This window comes from Sinohyriopsis cumingii, chromosome 1, assembly GCF_028554795.1.
Source record: "Sinohyriopsis cumingii isolate HCF-2022 chromosome 1, ASM2855479v2, whole genome shotgun sequence".
Taxonomy (NCBI): domain Eukaryota; kingdom Metazoa; phylum Mollusca; class Bivalvia; order Unionida; family Unionidae; genus Sinohyriopsis; species Sinohyriopsis cumingii.
The window spans coordinates 16,522,133-16,538,974 of NC_142961.1; the positions used below are offsets into that span (position 1 = coordinate 16,522,133).

Below are 16,842 nucleotides of genomic sequence, written 5' to 3' on the forward strand. Positions count from 1 at the left end.
ATAATCCAAAAATATCTTTGAATAAATTAACAATAATTCCTAAATAATATTTAGTCTAAGTAGTATTAAAGAGCACATTGTAACTCCAGTGAATAATTTAAATAAATCCCCAAATTGTAAACTGAGAACAACAATAAGACTGATTCCACTTTGAACATTAAGGTAGGAATGAGTGCTTTTAAAGTAAACATTATTAATACAAAATTAAAATGCTATGATGCAGTAACAGAACCAGAATTAGGGTCAACTTCCTTTCTAGAACATTCAGAGTTGTCAACAGGATCAGAAATTTCCAAAAAAATAAACAATGAATGTCCTAAATGCAGATACAAGTAAACATGTTTACCTCTATTAATAATGGTCTGAATATTTAATCTATAGAGAAATATTTGCTATGTATTATGTTGTTTACAACATAAATGTCACTAGTCAGGTATGACCTTATCTTGATTACTGACCAAGCTCAATCGCAAATATAGATATATATAATACAATGTTTCCCAGGGTGTGGTACTCATACCACTGGTGAAATGGTTTCTGGAGGTATGTGGCAGAAAATAAAGCACTAAAAGTCACACTAAAAAAACCCACTACTGCACTAGAAAAAGTGGTATGCCGATAAGATCAATGTCCCAGATAACAAAAGGGGTAAGAGAATATTTTAAGTTTCAGAAATGCTGACATAACACATAATCATGGAGAAAAGAAAACAAAACAATCCTAATTTATATTCATAATAATTCACATTAATATTTAGATGTGCCAGTCATTGGTACAAAGGAATCAAACATCTACAAAGACTGATTCCACATTGAAAAAATTAATGATTATCTTGTTGTCTCCTTTGCACAAAAACAGTGAGACACAAGTATTTCTATTCCATTGCAGCATCAGTTTTCAGCTTATATGTTTATTTTCTATCGCCAGCATCAGTTTTATGATTATATGTTTTATGTTAAAAGTTTGTTCAAGCCAGATACAGGGTGGGAATGCATCATTGCATCTCTTTTAGATCAGACCAAGGTTCCAGATTGGGGGCCCTGAGTGGCCGCGTGGTCTAAAGTGCTCTCCATCACGGATCATTGCCATCTCACCTCTGTCTGCATGGGTTCAAGCTTCGGGCTCGGCCACTGTGGATATGTGAGAAAGCTTCTCGTGGGTTGGTGGTTCTTTCTGGGGTTTTCCCGGGTTCTTCCTCCATCATTAATACTGGCCGCCATGTATACCCTATCTTGTGCTGAAAAATGGTGTTAAACCCTATAACAACAACAACAGGTTCCAGATGTACATTATATTTATCATTTGGATTTTATTGTCTAGCCTGCATAACTTGGCAAGATGTACATGTCAGTTAGTTAATTCCACAGCAACAGCCACTTTGACAGGATTTATATCTTGCCTACTCAGCAGAAATATGTTCTCTTTTTTTTTTATCTTTACAAATGCTGTGCATCCAGTGGTGCAAAAAAGCAATTCAAAACTATTACATTGTTCATTTGTTAATTACTGTCAGTCATCAGTTGAATGTCAACTAAATGGTCATATCTCATTGTCTTTGGAATGGTCTCAGAATTTACAATCAATTTCTACAAGGTAGATGAGACATTTAAGATGTTTAAAAGGTTAATGGTGGATGGACATGTTTAATGCAGATGAAATAGTAAATTTCAGGATCTTTTTGTGGCTTTTCTCAATTAAGAGACATTGAAGATGTATTGACATATATTTATAGGTTACTGCATTTGTATGGGAAAATATGAATGGTTTTTTTATAATGGAAATACTGCACGTACTTGGGAGTGCAATATATCCATCTGACAAAACAAGTTCATATTTTCCTATATAACTGCAGTAACCATTTTATTATATGCTCATTTTCTTATTCTACCTAAGGCTTAATTATATAAACAAAAATACACTACAAGAAACAATATAACTGAATGTATGCCGTATCCCAAACTAAATATACAAATGCAGATTCATCATTACACGACAACAACATTATTGATGCGCACATAACTCCACCCAGATAGATTTGAACTTAGTCGTATGCTGGACATAACTTTTGAAAGAAAATTGTGTGTCTAGTTAAAATTGATATTTGGAATCATGTGCATTGCAATAACTTTTCCATTTGATCTGGGATGAATAGATTTTAGTATTTTTGTCAATTCTACAAAATTTCGTGATTATGGACTGGATTTATATGTGACAATTCCACATGAAATACATTGAATCAAAAAAGCGAGGGAGAAGCATGTTGACATCTGCAAATGTGTTTCTGTTTCTGTCATTGAATGTTTGAAATCATAATGTGGGAAAAATATAAAGTCTTTCTATTGCAAATATCAAAAAGACGCTATTGAATTTAATGCTTATTTCATTTTGAGTGCAGTAAGGAGGATGTAATTGCATTTGGAATATATTCGAAATTAGGATGTAATTGTACTTATCATAGAAAGTACAGTACAAATTCGAAATGTGTAATCAAGATTGAGAACCTATGACATAGCTCATGTAATTAAGATTTGCAGAACTAAGAAAGTACATTTTGAGAAAATTCAGGATGTAAAACTCTAAGTATATTTTTTGCCATTCTTATTACAAGCTAAAGAAGATAAGTTTATGCCTTGTCACTTGCATGTTATTTGTAAGGACCCTGTTTGGCATCTACTGTATAGTTAGCTTAAATCCGAAACATTGTATCAAAAAAGTTAATGCAGAGTGTGCCAAAGCAGCTGGTATGTGGCAGTCCATGAAACATCTGCTTTAGTTCATTCAGAAACAAATTTAATCAACCAAAATGTACAACACCTACTACACATGATTTGTTTGCAAATCAAAAGTGCTGGCGACTGCGTCCATTGTTTACAATAGAAAATAGTTCCTTTATGCACATGAATGCAATATGAATTGCACACGAGTTAAATATCATAAAATATTGCATGATTCTGACATTGTAATGCTAACAAAGTAAAAAATGAGCATATAATAAAATCACTAATGAGTTGAAACTAACTGCATAGACCCTTATCTAGCAGCACATTGTGCAGTGGATATCTGGGTCTGTGCAGTTTGGTTGGATATAGTCACTTATAAGTTGAATCCTAATGCAAACAACATAGACCTGGATCTGCCATCAGATAATGTTGTTTGCTCTGCTAATTACTACTAACAAACTAAATAGACCCTTATCTACTAGCACATGAAACATATAATCATAAAACTGATGCTGCAATGGAATAGAAATACTTGTGTCTCACTGTTTTTGGGTCTGTACAGTTTGTGGTTGGACTTATAGACAAATATGTAGTACATTGTGTTGGTGATTTGTTTCAATATTATTTTTTAAATTTCTATTTTCAAACCCCTTAGTGATTGTTTAAATGGGTTTTTTTTGTGGAGATATTTCTTATCTTTAATTTGCTATGGAAGCACAGTTATCAGAATGTCTTCAATCACAAAGGTTATTTCAACTAACATAATTGTTTGTGGTTTTTAATTATTATTTTACAGGGTTATTCGGAAGAATGACAGACCATTCGGAGGAATTCAGCTCATTATTTGTGGAGACTTTCTTCAGCTACCTCCTGTTGCCAAAGGAAATGAGAAGAGAAAGTTCTGCTTCCAGGTACTTCGTTTCTAACGAGGTTGGATTATTTTGGTTGCCCACACAGGTTTAAGTGTTCTCTTTTGCCTGTTTTAGCATGGCACACTCTGCCCTCAACAGATTGGATCCTATTTTAGCATGACACTCTGCCCTCAACAGGATGGATCCAATTTTAGCGTGGCACTCTACCCTCAACAGGTTGGATCCTATTTTAGCATGGCACTCTGCCCTCAACAGGTTGGATCTTATTTTAGCATGGCACACTCTACCCTCAACAGATTGGATCCTATTTTAGCATGGCACTCTGCCCTCAACAGGATGGATCCTATTTTAGCATGGCACTCTGCCCTCAACAGGTTGGATCCTATTTTAGCATGGCACTCTGCCCTCAACAGATTGGATCCTATTTTAGCATGGCACTCTGCCCTCAACAGATTGGATCCTATTTTAGCATGGCACTCTGCCCTCAACAGGTCGGATCCTATTTTAGCATGGCACACTCTACCCTCAACAGATTGGATCCTATTTTAGCATGGCACTCTGCCCTCAACAGGATGGATCCTATTTTAGCATGGCACTCTGCCCTCAACAGGTTGGATCCTATTTTAGCATGGCACTCTGCGCTCAACAGGATGGATCCTATTTTAGCATGGCACTCTGCCCTCAACAGGTTGGATCCTATTTTAGCATGGCACTCTGTGCTCAACAGGATGGATCCTATTTTAGCATGGCACTCTGCCCTCAACAGGTTGGATCCTATTTTAGCATGGCACTCTGTCCTCAACAGGTTGGATCCTATTTTAGCATGGCACTCTGTCCTCAACAGGTTGGATCCTATTTTAGCATGGCACTCTGTCCTCAACAGGTTGGATCCTATTTTAGCATGGCACTCTGCCCTCAACAGGATGGATCCTTTTTTAGCATGGCACTCTGCCCTCAACAGGTTGGATCCTGTTTAGCATGGCACTCTGCCCTCAACAGGATGGATCCTATTTTAGCATGGCACTCTGTCCTCAACGGGGTGGATCCTATCCTTTCAGTGCAGCTATGTGCCTTTAATCTCTCTATGCACCATTTGGCATCGACTTGATCTTTTTAATCTCTTTAAGCTCTCCATGTAAAATTTGGCATCAACATGATCTTAATGTATTATGTGCCATTTATTAATCTTTTCATGTGTGTTTTGGCATGAACTTGCCATTTTGCACCATCTGTATCAAACTGTATTGTATTGCTTGGTAACTGTTATCACTTTGAGATTTGTGTCAGTATGTCTGATTGTATATGTATTGTCTGTCCACTCCCCAGAGTATAGTCAGTATTTAAAAAAATTTAGAAGTGTATTTCAATGTTACTTTTGTTTCTTTCACTCTCCCCCCAAAAAAAACTGAGCTGAACAAAGATGGGGTCTCTTCATGGCTTAGGCAAAATACTTGTCCTCTCATCTGACTGAATACAAATTGGCTGAGCAAAGTTACACTGCATACTTGTTTTCTCATCCTGATTGGATACAATTAGCTGAGCAAAGTTACACTGCATACTTCTTTTCTCATCCTGATTGGATACAATTAGCTGAGCAAAGTTACACTGCATACTTGTTTTCTCATCCTGATTGGATACAATTAGCTGAGCAAAGTTACACTGAATACTTGTTTTCTCATCCTGATTGGATACAATTAGCTGAGCAAAGTTACACTGCGTACTTGTTTTCTCATCCTGATTGGATACAATTAGCTAAGCAAAGTTACACTGCATACTTGTTTTCTCATCGTGATTGGATACAATTAGCTGAGCAAATTATACTGCATAATTGTCCTCAAAACATGACTAGATACAAACTGAATGTGCAGTGTTATACTGCATACTTTTCCATGGCACTAGTAGATGCAGATTCACACCTTGAGAATAAATTTTGAGTGCATTTTCTACCCTTAACAAGCATCAAAGTTCAACATTGCTTAACATTTGGTTTTAAGTAAATTTGGTATCATTTTAATGTGGAGAATGATTTCCTTTCCTTGAGCTATGAAACATCTTTATAATCTCTGAGAAGTTTAGAGACAGAATGTTATAGGGTTCCAGAGTATGTCCAGAATTCTGAAAAAGATCTTAAATTTGAAAACTGCTTTCCCAGGTCTTGAAAATGTCTGGAAAAATTGAAGAATGACTAAAAAAAAGTTGAAAAATGCTTAAAGTTTTTCATTATTGACCATCTTTATCAGAAACTGGTAATGTGACTGCTCTTTTGTGTTTGAGAGATGTTTAGTATATGGATTCATAACTCTTCAGCAGGTCTTAAAATTTGGGACTGGGGGCTGGAAAAGGTTTGGATTTTTTTTTTAAATTTGTGTCAGGAACCCTGATGTAAATATTTGTGGGTTTTTTCATCTGGTCACATTGTAAGAGTTGCCCAAAAACACTAGTATTTTCAAGACTGAAACTTTATTGATTTACTAGTACATTGTCATGCCCAAGGAAGGATATCAGCAGATATTTCTAATAGCATGTAATTACACATTAAAAAAGTTGTCAACTTACATTCAAATAAGTATTTTAAGTCTCTCAGCCAGTTCCCACCAATGTTTGCACAATGCTTGATGTAATCTATTTATAAAGCAAATCATGTCAAGACTACAACCAATTAGTCAAAATTGAGTTGGGGTAATATCCTAGAAATGTTCCAGTTCTTTTGGCCAATCAGCAAGTAATCACTTTTAAGAGGCTATAAATAAATTTGGACAGGTTGCTGTAAATAGACATATATCAGCGTCATTCACTTTTCATAAATGAATTGGGACAGGTTGCTGCAATCTATTAACATCATTCAGTTATCATAAATGAATTTGGACAGTTGCTGTAAATAGACATATATCAGCATCATTCAGTTATCATAAATGAAATTGGACAGGTTGCTGTAAATAGACATACATTAGCATCATTCAGTTTTCATACATGAAATTGGACAGCTTGCTGTAAAAAGACATATGACCATCGTTCAGTTTTCATAAATGAAATTGGACAGGTTGCTGTAAATAGACATATATTAGCATCATTCATTTTTCATAAATGAATTTGGACAGGTTGCTGTAAATAAACATATTTTACCATTACTCAGTTTTCATAAATGAATTGGGAAATGTTGTTGTAAATAGACATACAATATCATCATTCAGTTTTCATAAATGAATTGGGAAATGTTGCTTTAAATAGACATACAATATCATCATTCAGTTTTCATAAATGAATTGGGAAATGTTGCTGTAAATAGACATACAATATCATCATTCAGTTTTCATAAATGAATTGGGAAATGTTGCTGTAAATAGACATACAATATCATCATTCAGTTTTCATAAATGAATTGGGAAATGTTGCTGTAAATAGACATACAATATCATCATTCAGTTTTCATAAATGAATTGGGAAATGTTGCTGTAAATAGACATACAATATCATCATTCAGTTTTCATAAATGAATTGGGAAATGTTGCTGTAAATAGACATACAATATCATCATTCAGTTTTCATAAATGAATTGAGAAATGTTGCTGTAAATAGACATACAGTATCATCATTCAGTTTTCATAAATTGAGTAAATTGAAGTTTTACACATTTATTGGCATTAGTGAATTTTTAAAACTTGTGAGGTTTTATCACTTACAGCATATTACTTATTCTTCTGATCTGTTTCAGTCCAAGGCTTGGCAGAAGGCTGTTGAAATCAATATGGAGCTGAAGGAAGTGAGGCGCCAGTCTGACAAACATTTTATCAATGTTCTGCAGAACATACGCCTGGGAAGGTTAGAGTTGCAATCGAAATCTTGTCAATTATGTGTAATCCAAGACAAATTAAGCATTATACAGGGATGGGGAGGGTCCAACAAAACAAGTGCTGTGACTGCAGAGATGCTGCCAGACTGCAGGATCACAAGTTTCTTGCAACAAAAACCGTGTAACAAGATAACTGAAGATAACTGGGTGGGATTTCTGATTTACAACAGAACACTTTTGATGGTGATACAAATACAATTTTTAATGATGAATGACTTGAATGATAAAAGAATTATGATTAATATGTGCATATAATATCCAAATATTGGATCAATTAACATAATCCACATGAACTAAATAATGAAAATACAAATAAATGACCTTACACAGTACAAGGACAAGGGGTGAATGATTCACAGTGATTTCACAACAAAAGAATGATGTGTTTAACTCAAATAGTAAAACTGTGGTATTTTACTCATAATAAAAATATATTCACTCATAGTGAAAATGATGAAAATAAAGGGACAGAGGTACGAAATATCTTTACAGTCCCAAAAACACACTGGGTATTACAAACCCCAAAGATTAGCCCACGGCTAAAAGATTACATGTATGGAGTTACACACTCCATCACCAGCACACTTGGCTACATGTCACATTGGTCAAGCAAGCAGTCGGTATTCCAGGTTGGTCAATCAAGCAATCAGCGCCCACCAATCTTGGTCAGCAATGCCCGATCACCTGCTACTCGATCAGCAACACTGTTTACTCAACTTGAGGGCTGCTATGGTTGAGCTTCACAGCTGCTATGGTCAACTTCTATGGTTAGCTCTGCAGCTGGTACTATGTCCACACCAATCATTCTGATCACTTTGGTCAGCTACACAGCTGCGACTCTGACCACTCTGGTCAGCTGAAAATACATGCGTGACATGGGCATATACGATAAAACGTAATGACATTATATACAGTAAGCTACACAGATTACGTTATCATCACAATAATTACAAAACAATACACAAGTTCAGAAGTGAACCTAACTGTGCCTGACAAGAATCCTACGGTACTAAACGTTTCTTAAAAATGCAACTTTATATATTGCTAATATAAATCTCTTGCTAAGTCACAAATAAGAATAGAAAATATCTGCATGATGCTATGTAAGCCGAAGTTACATAGAAAATATACAAAAATAAATGTGGTAGTACAATAGTTATAACTTATACACAGGAGATTAATAACTTGCATACTTCTACAGCTGATGATGTGCAAGTCCTTAAAGTAGACTGCTTGCTGACATGTTCCGTAATGTAAAGATTTAGTCTTATGGTGAGACATTTATACACAGACAACGCTGTCTTCCCATCACGCTTCACACATGCTGCATAAAATGAACTGAACTCACTATTTCAGAATCTTTGTAGAATATACATAAATCAAAGAACTAAACCAGAGTACATGTATTTAATAAATAAAAGGATTTATAAAATTCTGTGACAAACTGTTTGTCTTGCAACTTCTCAGAATCAGTGGGGTGAAGGTCACGCAAGTTATGCGGTTCCCACATTTTGTTATACCCAGTGCGCACTGTAAGTTTTTTGGTTTCATTTTCTTTTGAAGACAAAAATTTAGGAAAAAACAGCATTTGAGATAATCAGTCTTCATCCATTTTGCTGGTGATCTCAGTCAAGCTATGCTAATGTAAATATAGTGCTTGAATACAAGCATCTGTATGATTGAGATCTGCGGTTTTTGCAGAAACTATTAAGGGGTTCTGATGTAATTGTCTCCTAGAGGGGTATAACAAATTGATCCATTGATCAGTTATAACAGAATTGTATAGAGTGTAACAAGCAGCAAGTTTATGAATGGCAACACGCAGGATAACTGATTTCTTTACTTAAAGATCGTCATGCTATGGTTAAACTATAGAGCAGAATATTTTGGGTTTCAGGGGTAGAACTGTTACAAAGCATTGTAACCATCAGTAAAAAGCCAGACGAAGAATCTGCAAAATGGCCGTGGTAAATTAAGTAATATAACCTTGCCACACACGTACAATGCAAACACAGCAACATAGACATTACTTGCAAAGACAGACAAGGTAGGAGTTTGTGTGATATTTATTGTATAACCACATCTTATCATAAGATGTTTTGTATCACCAGCCAAATGTATGATACATATTGTGGCATGTATTGTACCACCACTCCTGTATCATAATATATATTGTAATGCCAGCCAGATGTATGATACATATTGTGGCATGTATTGTACCACCACTCCTGTATCATAATATATATTGTAATGCCAGTCAGATGTATGATACATATTGTGGCATATAGTGTACCACCAAGTTTTGTAATATGAATTGCAAACAATCAGACAATGCACAGCAATCCAGATTTTAGACCTTAGTTTACTGAGAGACTTTGAAGATAACAGATAGTAACATTGTCAGACTGTGTGATTAATGACAGATAGTAACATTGTCAGACTGTGTGATTAATGACAGATAGTAACATTGTCAGACTGTGTGATTAATAACAGATAGTAACATTGTTAGATGATGTGATTAATGAGATAGTAACATTGTCAGACTGTGTGATTAATGACAGATAGTAACATTGTTAGATGATGTGATTAATGACAGATAGTAACATTGTCAGACTGTGTGATTAATGACAGATAGTAACATTGTCAGACTGTGTGATTAATGACAGATAGTAACATTGTCAGACTGTGTGATTAATGACAGATAGTAACATTGTCAGACTGTGTGATTAATAACAGATAGTAACATTGTTAGATGATGTGATTAATGACAGTAACATTGTCAGACTGTGTGATTAATGACAGATAGTAACATTGTTAGATGATGTGATTAATGACAGATAGTAACATTGTCAGACTGTGTGATTAATGACAGATAGTAACATTGTCAGACTGTGTGATTAATGACAGTAACATTGTCAGACTGTGTGATTAATGACAGATAGTAACATTGTTAGATGATGTGATTAATGACAGATAGTAACATTGTCAGACTGTGTGATTAATGACAGATAGTAACATTGTCAGACTGTGTGATTAATGACAGATAGTAACATTGCCAGACTGTGTGATTAATAACAGATGGACACACATTGTTAGATGATGTGATTAATATATGGTAACACATTGTCAGTTTATGTGATTAATAACACGGTAACATTGTCAGACTGTGTGATTAATAACAGATGGACACACATTGTTAGATGATGTGATTAATATATGGTAACACATTGTCAGTTTATGTGATTAATAACACGGTAACATTGCCAGACTGTGTGATTAATAACAGATGGACACACATTGTTAGATGATGTGATTAATATATGGTAACACATTGTCAGTTTATGTGATTAATAACACGGTAACATTGTCAGACTGTGTGATTAATAACAGATGGACACACATTGTTAGATGATGTGATTAATATATGGTAACACATTGTCAGTTTATGTGATTAATAACACGGTAACATTGCCAGACTGTGTGATTAATAACAGATGGACACACATTGTTAGATGATGTGATTAATATATGGTAACACATTGTCAGTTTATGTGATTAATAACACGGTAACATTGTCAGACCTTATGATTGCTAACAGCTGACTATATGATTAATAACAAAATTGCTACACATTGACAGACAATGTGAATAATAATATTGTAACATCATCAGTAACTGTGATTAATAACAGATGGACACACATTGTCAGACTTTGTGATTAATAACAAATTGTAATTCATTGTCAGACTGTATGATTAATAACAAATTGTAACACATTGTCATACTTTGTGATTAATAACAAATTGTTAGACATTGTCAGACTGATTAATAACAGATGGTAACTTGTCTGACTGTGATTGATAACAGATGGACACACAGTGTCAGACTTTGTGATTAAAAACAGATTGTAACTCATTGTCTGACTGTATGATTGATAAAACATTGCAACACATTGTCATAGTCTGTGATTAATAACAAACTGTTAGACATTGTCAGACTGATTAGTAACAGATGGTAACTTGTCAGACTATGTGAATAATAACAGATGGTAACTCATTTTCAGATTCTCTGTTTAATTAAAAATTGTAACACATTGGCAGACTATTTAGTACATAAACCAGATACAAGTTGACAAATAGGAATCTATTTTTTAATATATTTATAAGTAGCCTCAACCTGAATAAGTTTTCCAATTATGCATTTAAATAGTGGCATAATTATTTGTTAATTCTCATGCACTTAAAAAAATTCAGGTGATTTCAGACCATCATAATATTTTACATTCATGTCTTAAAAATTCATTAGAACTCAAGGCTATTAGAACTCAAGGCTCAACTTTGACTTCAGATGACAGATGTTCAGTTAAAGAGATTAAGGAGCAAATAACAAAATAATATACATTAAGCATTCAGTCCATGAACTGAATAGGAATAAAAGTTGCCAACTTTGAACATTATTGATATAATTTTTCCAAACATAGACTAATCATGTTTTTTTAATATAGGTGTCCTGACTTTGTGTACAACACCCTGAGAGCCACAGCACAGAATAACATTCAGAAAAATGATATCCTAGCAACCAGATTGTGTACCCACAAGGAAGATGTGGATCATATCAACCAGTTCCATCTGAATAAGCTTCCAGGTTGGTAGTAGAAAAGGTTCATTAATCAGTCCGATATTAACACGCAGAGCTGCACATCATTCCTGTTATTTCAGTAAAATTGAGTCTGTTTAACCATGTATTTTGATCTCATCAGTGTATTTAAGTTAATCTTAGTTTAACCATGTACTTTGATCTCATCAGTGTATTTAAGTTAATCTTAGTTTAACCATGTACTTTGATCTCATCAGTGTATTTAAGTTAATCTTAATTTAACCATGTACTTTGATCTCATCAGTGTATTTAAGTTAATCTTAGTTTAACCATGTACTTTGATCTCATCAGTGTATTTAAGTTAATCTTAATTTAACCATGTACTTTGATCTCATCAGTGTATTTAAGTTAATCTTAGTTTCATCAAGTGTTCCAGTTTTGTGAATAATTTCAACATGTACTGCTATTCCTCCATCCCAGACTTGGCATTCATTAATAATTCCCAATTCCTTTCTACCTGAGAGTACAGACGTAAACTCATTATCTAAGAAACAGTTTGAAGCCCTGTAATCTTGGCAAAGTGAAGTTAGACTAGTAGGTTTTTATCCCTCCCCCCTTGCTAAATGAAGTCATGGGTAGGGCTGGTTCCATCCATCCATCCCACTTTCCTTTCCAGAACATGACTTTAAAACCCTTCAAAAAATATCCCTATAAAACTGTGTACACTTTTAGATATGTTGACCAAAATATGTGCATTTTGCTATTGACAATTAAATAAAAAAAAATGTCATCCATCTATATGTTATCCACTTTCCATTTCTGGGACAGTATTCCAAAACTGCTTGAGATATTTATTTGATTAGTCCAGATGTGCTTTTGCTATTCACAATTCTTCAGGTTCAGTTTTCATCTGTTCATCCATCCATCAGTTAAACTATTTTTCCCAGAGCACAACTCCAAAACCATTGAAGATGTCCCATTGAAACTTGGTACACACAGTAGACCAGTGGTCCAAATGTGCTTGTTGCCATTCGCAGTTTGTTAGTTTTAAAATTTTTAATGGTTTTGTCTATCCCTTAACCACAACATTGTTTTTGGTGCAAATTTCCAAATTCTGTTAAAGTAATGATGGTGAGTCTTGGGACAGACAAAAATAATAATTACAAGTTAGTCATGTAAATTTTTTTAGCTTTTTCAGTGTCCCAACAGTTAATACACACAAAAATGTGAAGTAAAAATTTGCAAGATCACCGTGTCACACAGCAGTTACTAGGTTTTATTTAATTACCATGTCAGTAATTGGTCAAACACTACTACTTGTTTTTATGTTGTTTATTTTCCATGTGCGTGTGTTCTGATTTCTCCATGATGAAATAAAAAAATGTTAATAAAAACCTCAATTTTGCCAGGTCCCCAGTATTTGTATATCCTAATTAGCATTACTTATGTTCTTGTTTATTCCTAAAATTATTAGATGCAGATTTTATTTATTTGTTGGGGCCCCGAGTGGCCGAGTGGTCTAAAGTGCTCTTCGTTACGGATCACTGCCATCTCACCTCTGTCTGCATGGGTTCGAGTCTCGGATTCGGCTAATGTGGATATGTGAGAAAGCTTGCCAGTAGCTTCTCGTGAGTCGGTGGTTCTTTCCTGGGTTTTCCCGGGTTCTTCCTCCACCATTAATACTGGCCGCCATGTATAGCCTATCGTGTGCTGAAAAATGGCGTTAAACCCTACAACAACAACAACAACAACTTATTTGTCATTTGTATCAAATCACATTCTTCCAGATCACATTTTAGCTATACATTCATTGTTGTTATCTTCACTTTATTTCATGTACTCAAGATTTAGCCTTTTTCAGAGATATAAGTGGTCTTACACAGTGATGTAATCTGTATGAAAACACAAATATTTATCGAATATTTATAAAAATATATTTACTCACATAACTCTGATAAATTGAATAAAGATTGACTATTATATAGGTTAACATTCTGAAAATAGATCGACTATAGTCTGAATATGCCTCCCTGTTTGTTTTTACCCCCTACCGATTAAAAAATACAAAAAGCACAAATGAGATAAAAGATGCCCAGAACTTAGTTCCTTTATTGATATATTATTTCAAACCTGATTAAGCCAAGGGGGCCCTAACACCATTATCATCTGTATGTTTCATTCCAAATGGAAGTTTTCAGTGTAAACAACAACCCTGTTCATCAGTCATTTCCAGTTCCTGGACAAGTCCATTTTCAACGAAGGGGTATATGCACAATTACACATACATAGAAGGAAAATACTATGTCATCTGGTTCCAATATTTACAATGATGAATCAAGCAAAGGAAAAGAATGACAACTACAAATTTGCCTTTCCCATGGATTTAGCAAGCAGTGTAATTTCTATGTTAATGTGTGCAAAGGGATATAACTCTCAACATTATAGTAATTTATGTAATTATCTGGCAGTTACCTGTTGTCTTAGGAAAATAGACTCAACCATAGTGTATGCAATATGGCGCCATGTTAGTATTGAAAGTCCGTTAAGCATGAAAGGCGCAGAGGATGCCATTGTTAAGGCCACTCTGGTCACAGTCAGGTTAGAAATTATAAATCAATGAATGAGTTGACTAAATTCTATGCACATTAAAGATTTACATTATTGAAATTGGTAGGGGGCTACAAATAAATGGGGAGGTATATTCAGACTATAGATCATAATTGATCCATTTTAGTTTTCTGTTTTCATTCCACTTATGATTATGGCATGATGATTGTTTCAGCAGCTCCATATGATTATAACTGGTGGATTTGTCTTTAGTTTTCCAACAGAAATCCATGCCAGTTGGTTGCTTACACCCTGAAGCTGGCATGGGTAAAGAGGAAATCTTCTCTAAGGGAAATGCCAGTACCTCTTTTTTTATGCCATATTAATCTTTTATTGCTTTTTACTACATAGCAGAGTGATCAGTAGAAACAATGTTGATCATGTTTCAAGACTTGCAGTGCATGAAAAACTTGCTATAATTTTGTGTCCTCAATTTGATAGGTCATAAAAAAAATGGTGCCCCCATAATTACTGCCATTACAGTAAGACATGTCTATGAAATTAAATACACATATTAGATTAGTGTAGATGTGTCTTTTGCTATTCAGAAATATTTAGTTTCTTATTTTTAAGTTTTTGATCATTCCCAGAGGTCATACTAGGATTTTATAATTAGGAGTCCAGGACTCCTATTTTGGTAAAAATAGGAGTCCCACCTTCAAAAGTTTCAGTCCCCTTTCAAGCTATTGGCTCATGTTATTTTGATGTGCTCTTATAATGACAGCATGTACATTTGGGGGCATTTCAGCCACTGAATTTTTGTCATTGTAAATTTGAGCACAGCTAGAATGATCAGTTGGACAACAGATTTTTCCACTCAGCAAATGGTTGAAGCAGGACTGTCAAGTCATTGAATTTGCCACCCAGCTATTGCGTGCATACAGAGGACTATTGAATACGTGATTTTCTGTGACCCAGATTGTAAAAAATTGCATCCAAATACACATGATTAAGTATTTCTGAGACCTCTGATTCCTCTTTTCATCCATCCATCCATCATTCACCCTTTTATACCTCATTCAAATACCTTATCCAGTCACGTTTACTTCAGTAATTACTGCTACCTCTAGCTGACCCAGAAAGACAAAAAATATCTTTGTCTTTATCCCAGAGGGACAAAGAGAAGTAACTCATACATTATCTCCCCTTATCAGCGCTAGACATTAGGCTTTTTTCCTGTTGATCCTGCTACATTCAAATAGAAGCCAGTTTCTAATTCAGTACTTATTATTCACTACCATCAGCTCAAATCAATAACAACTGTATTCACCAACAAGATGGGGAGGGAAGGCATGTGGTCTAAGGCGCTCTCCTTTACAAATCACTGACACCTCACCTCTGTCCATTTGGTTTCAAGTCTTGCTGTATGTGAGAAAATTTGCCGGTAGCTTCCTGTGGGTTGGTGGTTCTTTCTGGAGTTTTCCCAGGTTCTTCTTAGCCAGCCTATCATGTGTTGAAAAATGTTGTTAAACCCATAACAAGAACAACAAACAAGATTCATGAAAAGTTAAAAGTTCATATTCATTTTCTGTGTTAGATTCATCATTAGATCAAGGTCCATGTTTGAGTAACCAACCTTCTGTTTTGATTTCACATATCCTTCTGCCATTATATGTAAGGAGCCTGTACTGTATTTTTCCAGGGATGATTATGAAAGGTTTTAGAATCATTAATGAATGATATACCCAGTGCTATGTTTTTTTTCTTCTAAATATTCAGTGCAGAAAGTGTTTAACATCACAGTGTCTCGTGGGTCATACGTCAGCCACCTTTGTTCATTTTCTCACCATTTCTGGTACTTTAGGCATTTTGGTGGCAGTTGCACACAATGCCAGTACTTACAGATGTTTATAGTTGTCAGCACACAATGAATTGAATGTTTAATAAAAACAATATAATATCAATATTTATAATTCAAGATATTCATTGAATTGGCAAATGCAATATTTTCCGGTTGGATTCTGGCCTGAGACCCTATGCCTTTTGTTATCATCAGTAATGAAATAAAATAAAACACACCAAAACTATTTTGTCAATAATTGTATTAGTTTAATGAGTGGTTTGATACCTGTCCATTTAATCCGCAAGCATTTATTTACCTTGTCAAATGCATGATGTTGATAGGTACTCAATTAACACAATAAACTGATCAATTAACCTTTAAGGGGAATGATAACTCACCACCATTCTAAACTGT

The 16,842-nt window shown here is 34.7% G+C and overlaps 1 protein-coding gene across 2 annotated transcripts in view; it reads left to right on the plus strand.

Moving 5' to 3' along the window:
- Nucleotides 1-16,842, plus strand: part of LOC149806484 (ATP-dependent DNA helicase PIF1-like) — a 55,835-nt gene that overhangs the window by 23,432 nt on the left and 15,561 nt on the right. For both annotated transcript variants that reach the window (XM_089953708.1, XM_089953717.1), the window contains exons 5-7: nucleotides 3,517-3,631; nucleotides 7,305-7,411; nucleotides 11,947-12,086. In XM_089953708.1, coding sequence (XP_089809834.1) covers nucleotides 3,517-3,631; nucleotides 7,305-7,411; nucleotides 11,947-12,086 — 362 coding nt within the window. The remainder of the gene's footprint in view (nucleotides 1-3,516; nucleotides 3,632-7,304; nucleotides 7,412-11,946; nucleotides 12,087-16,842) is intronic.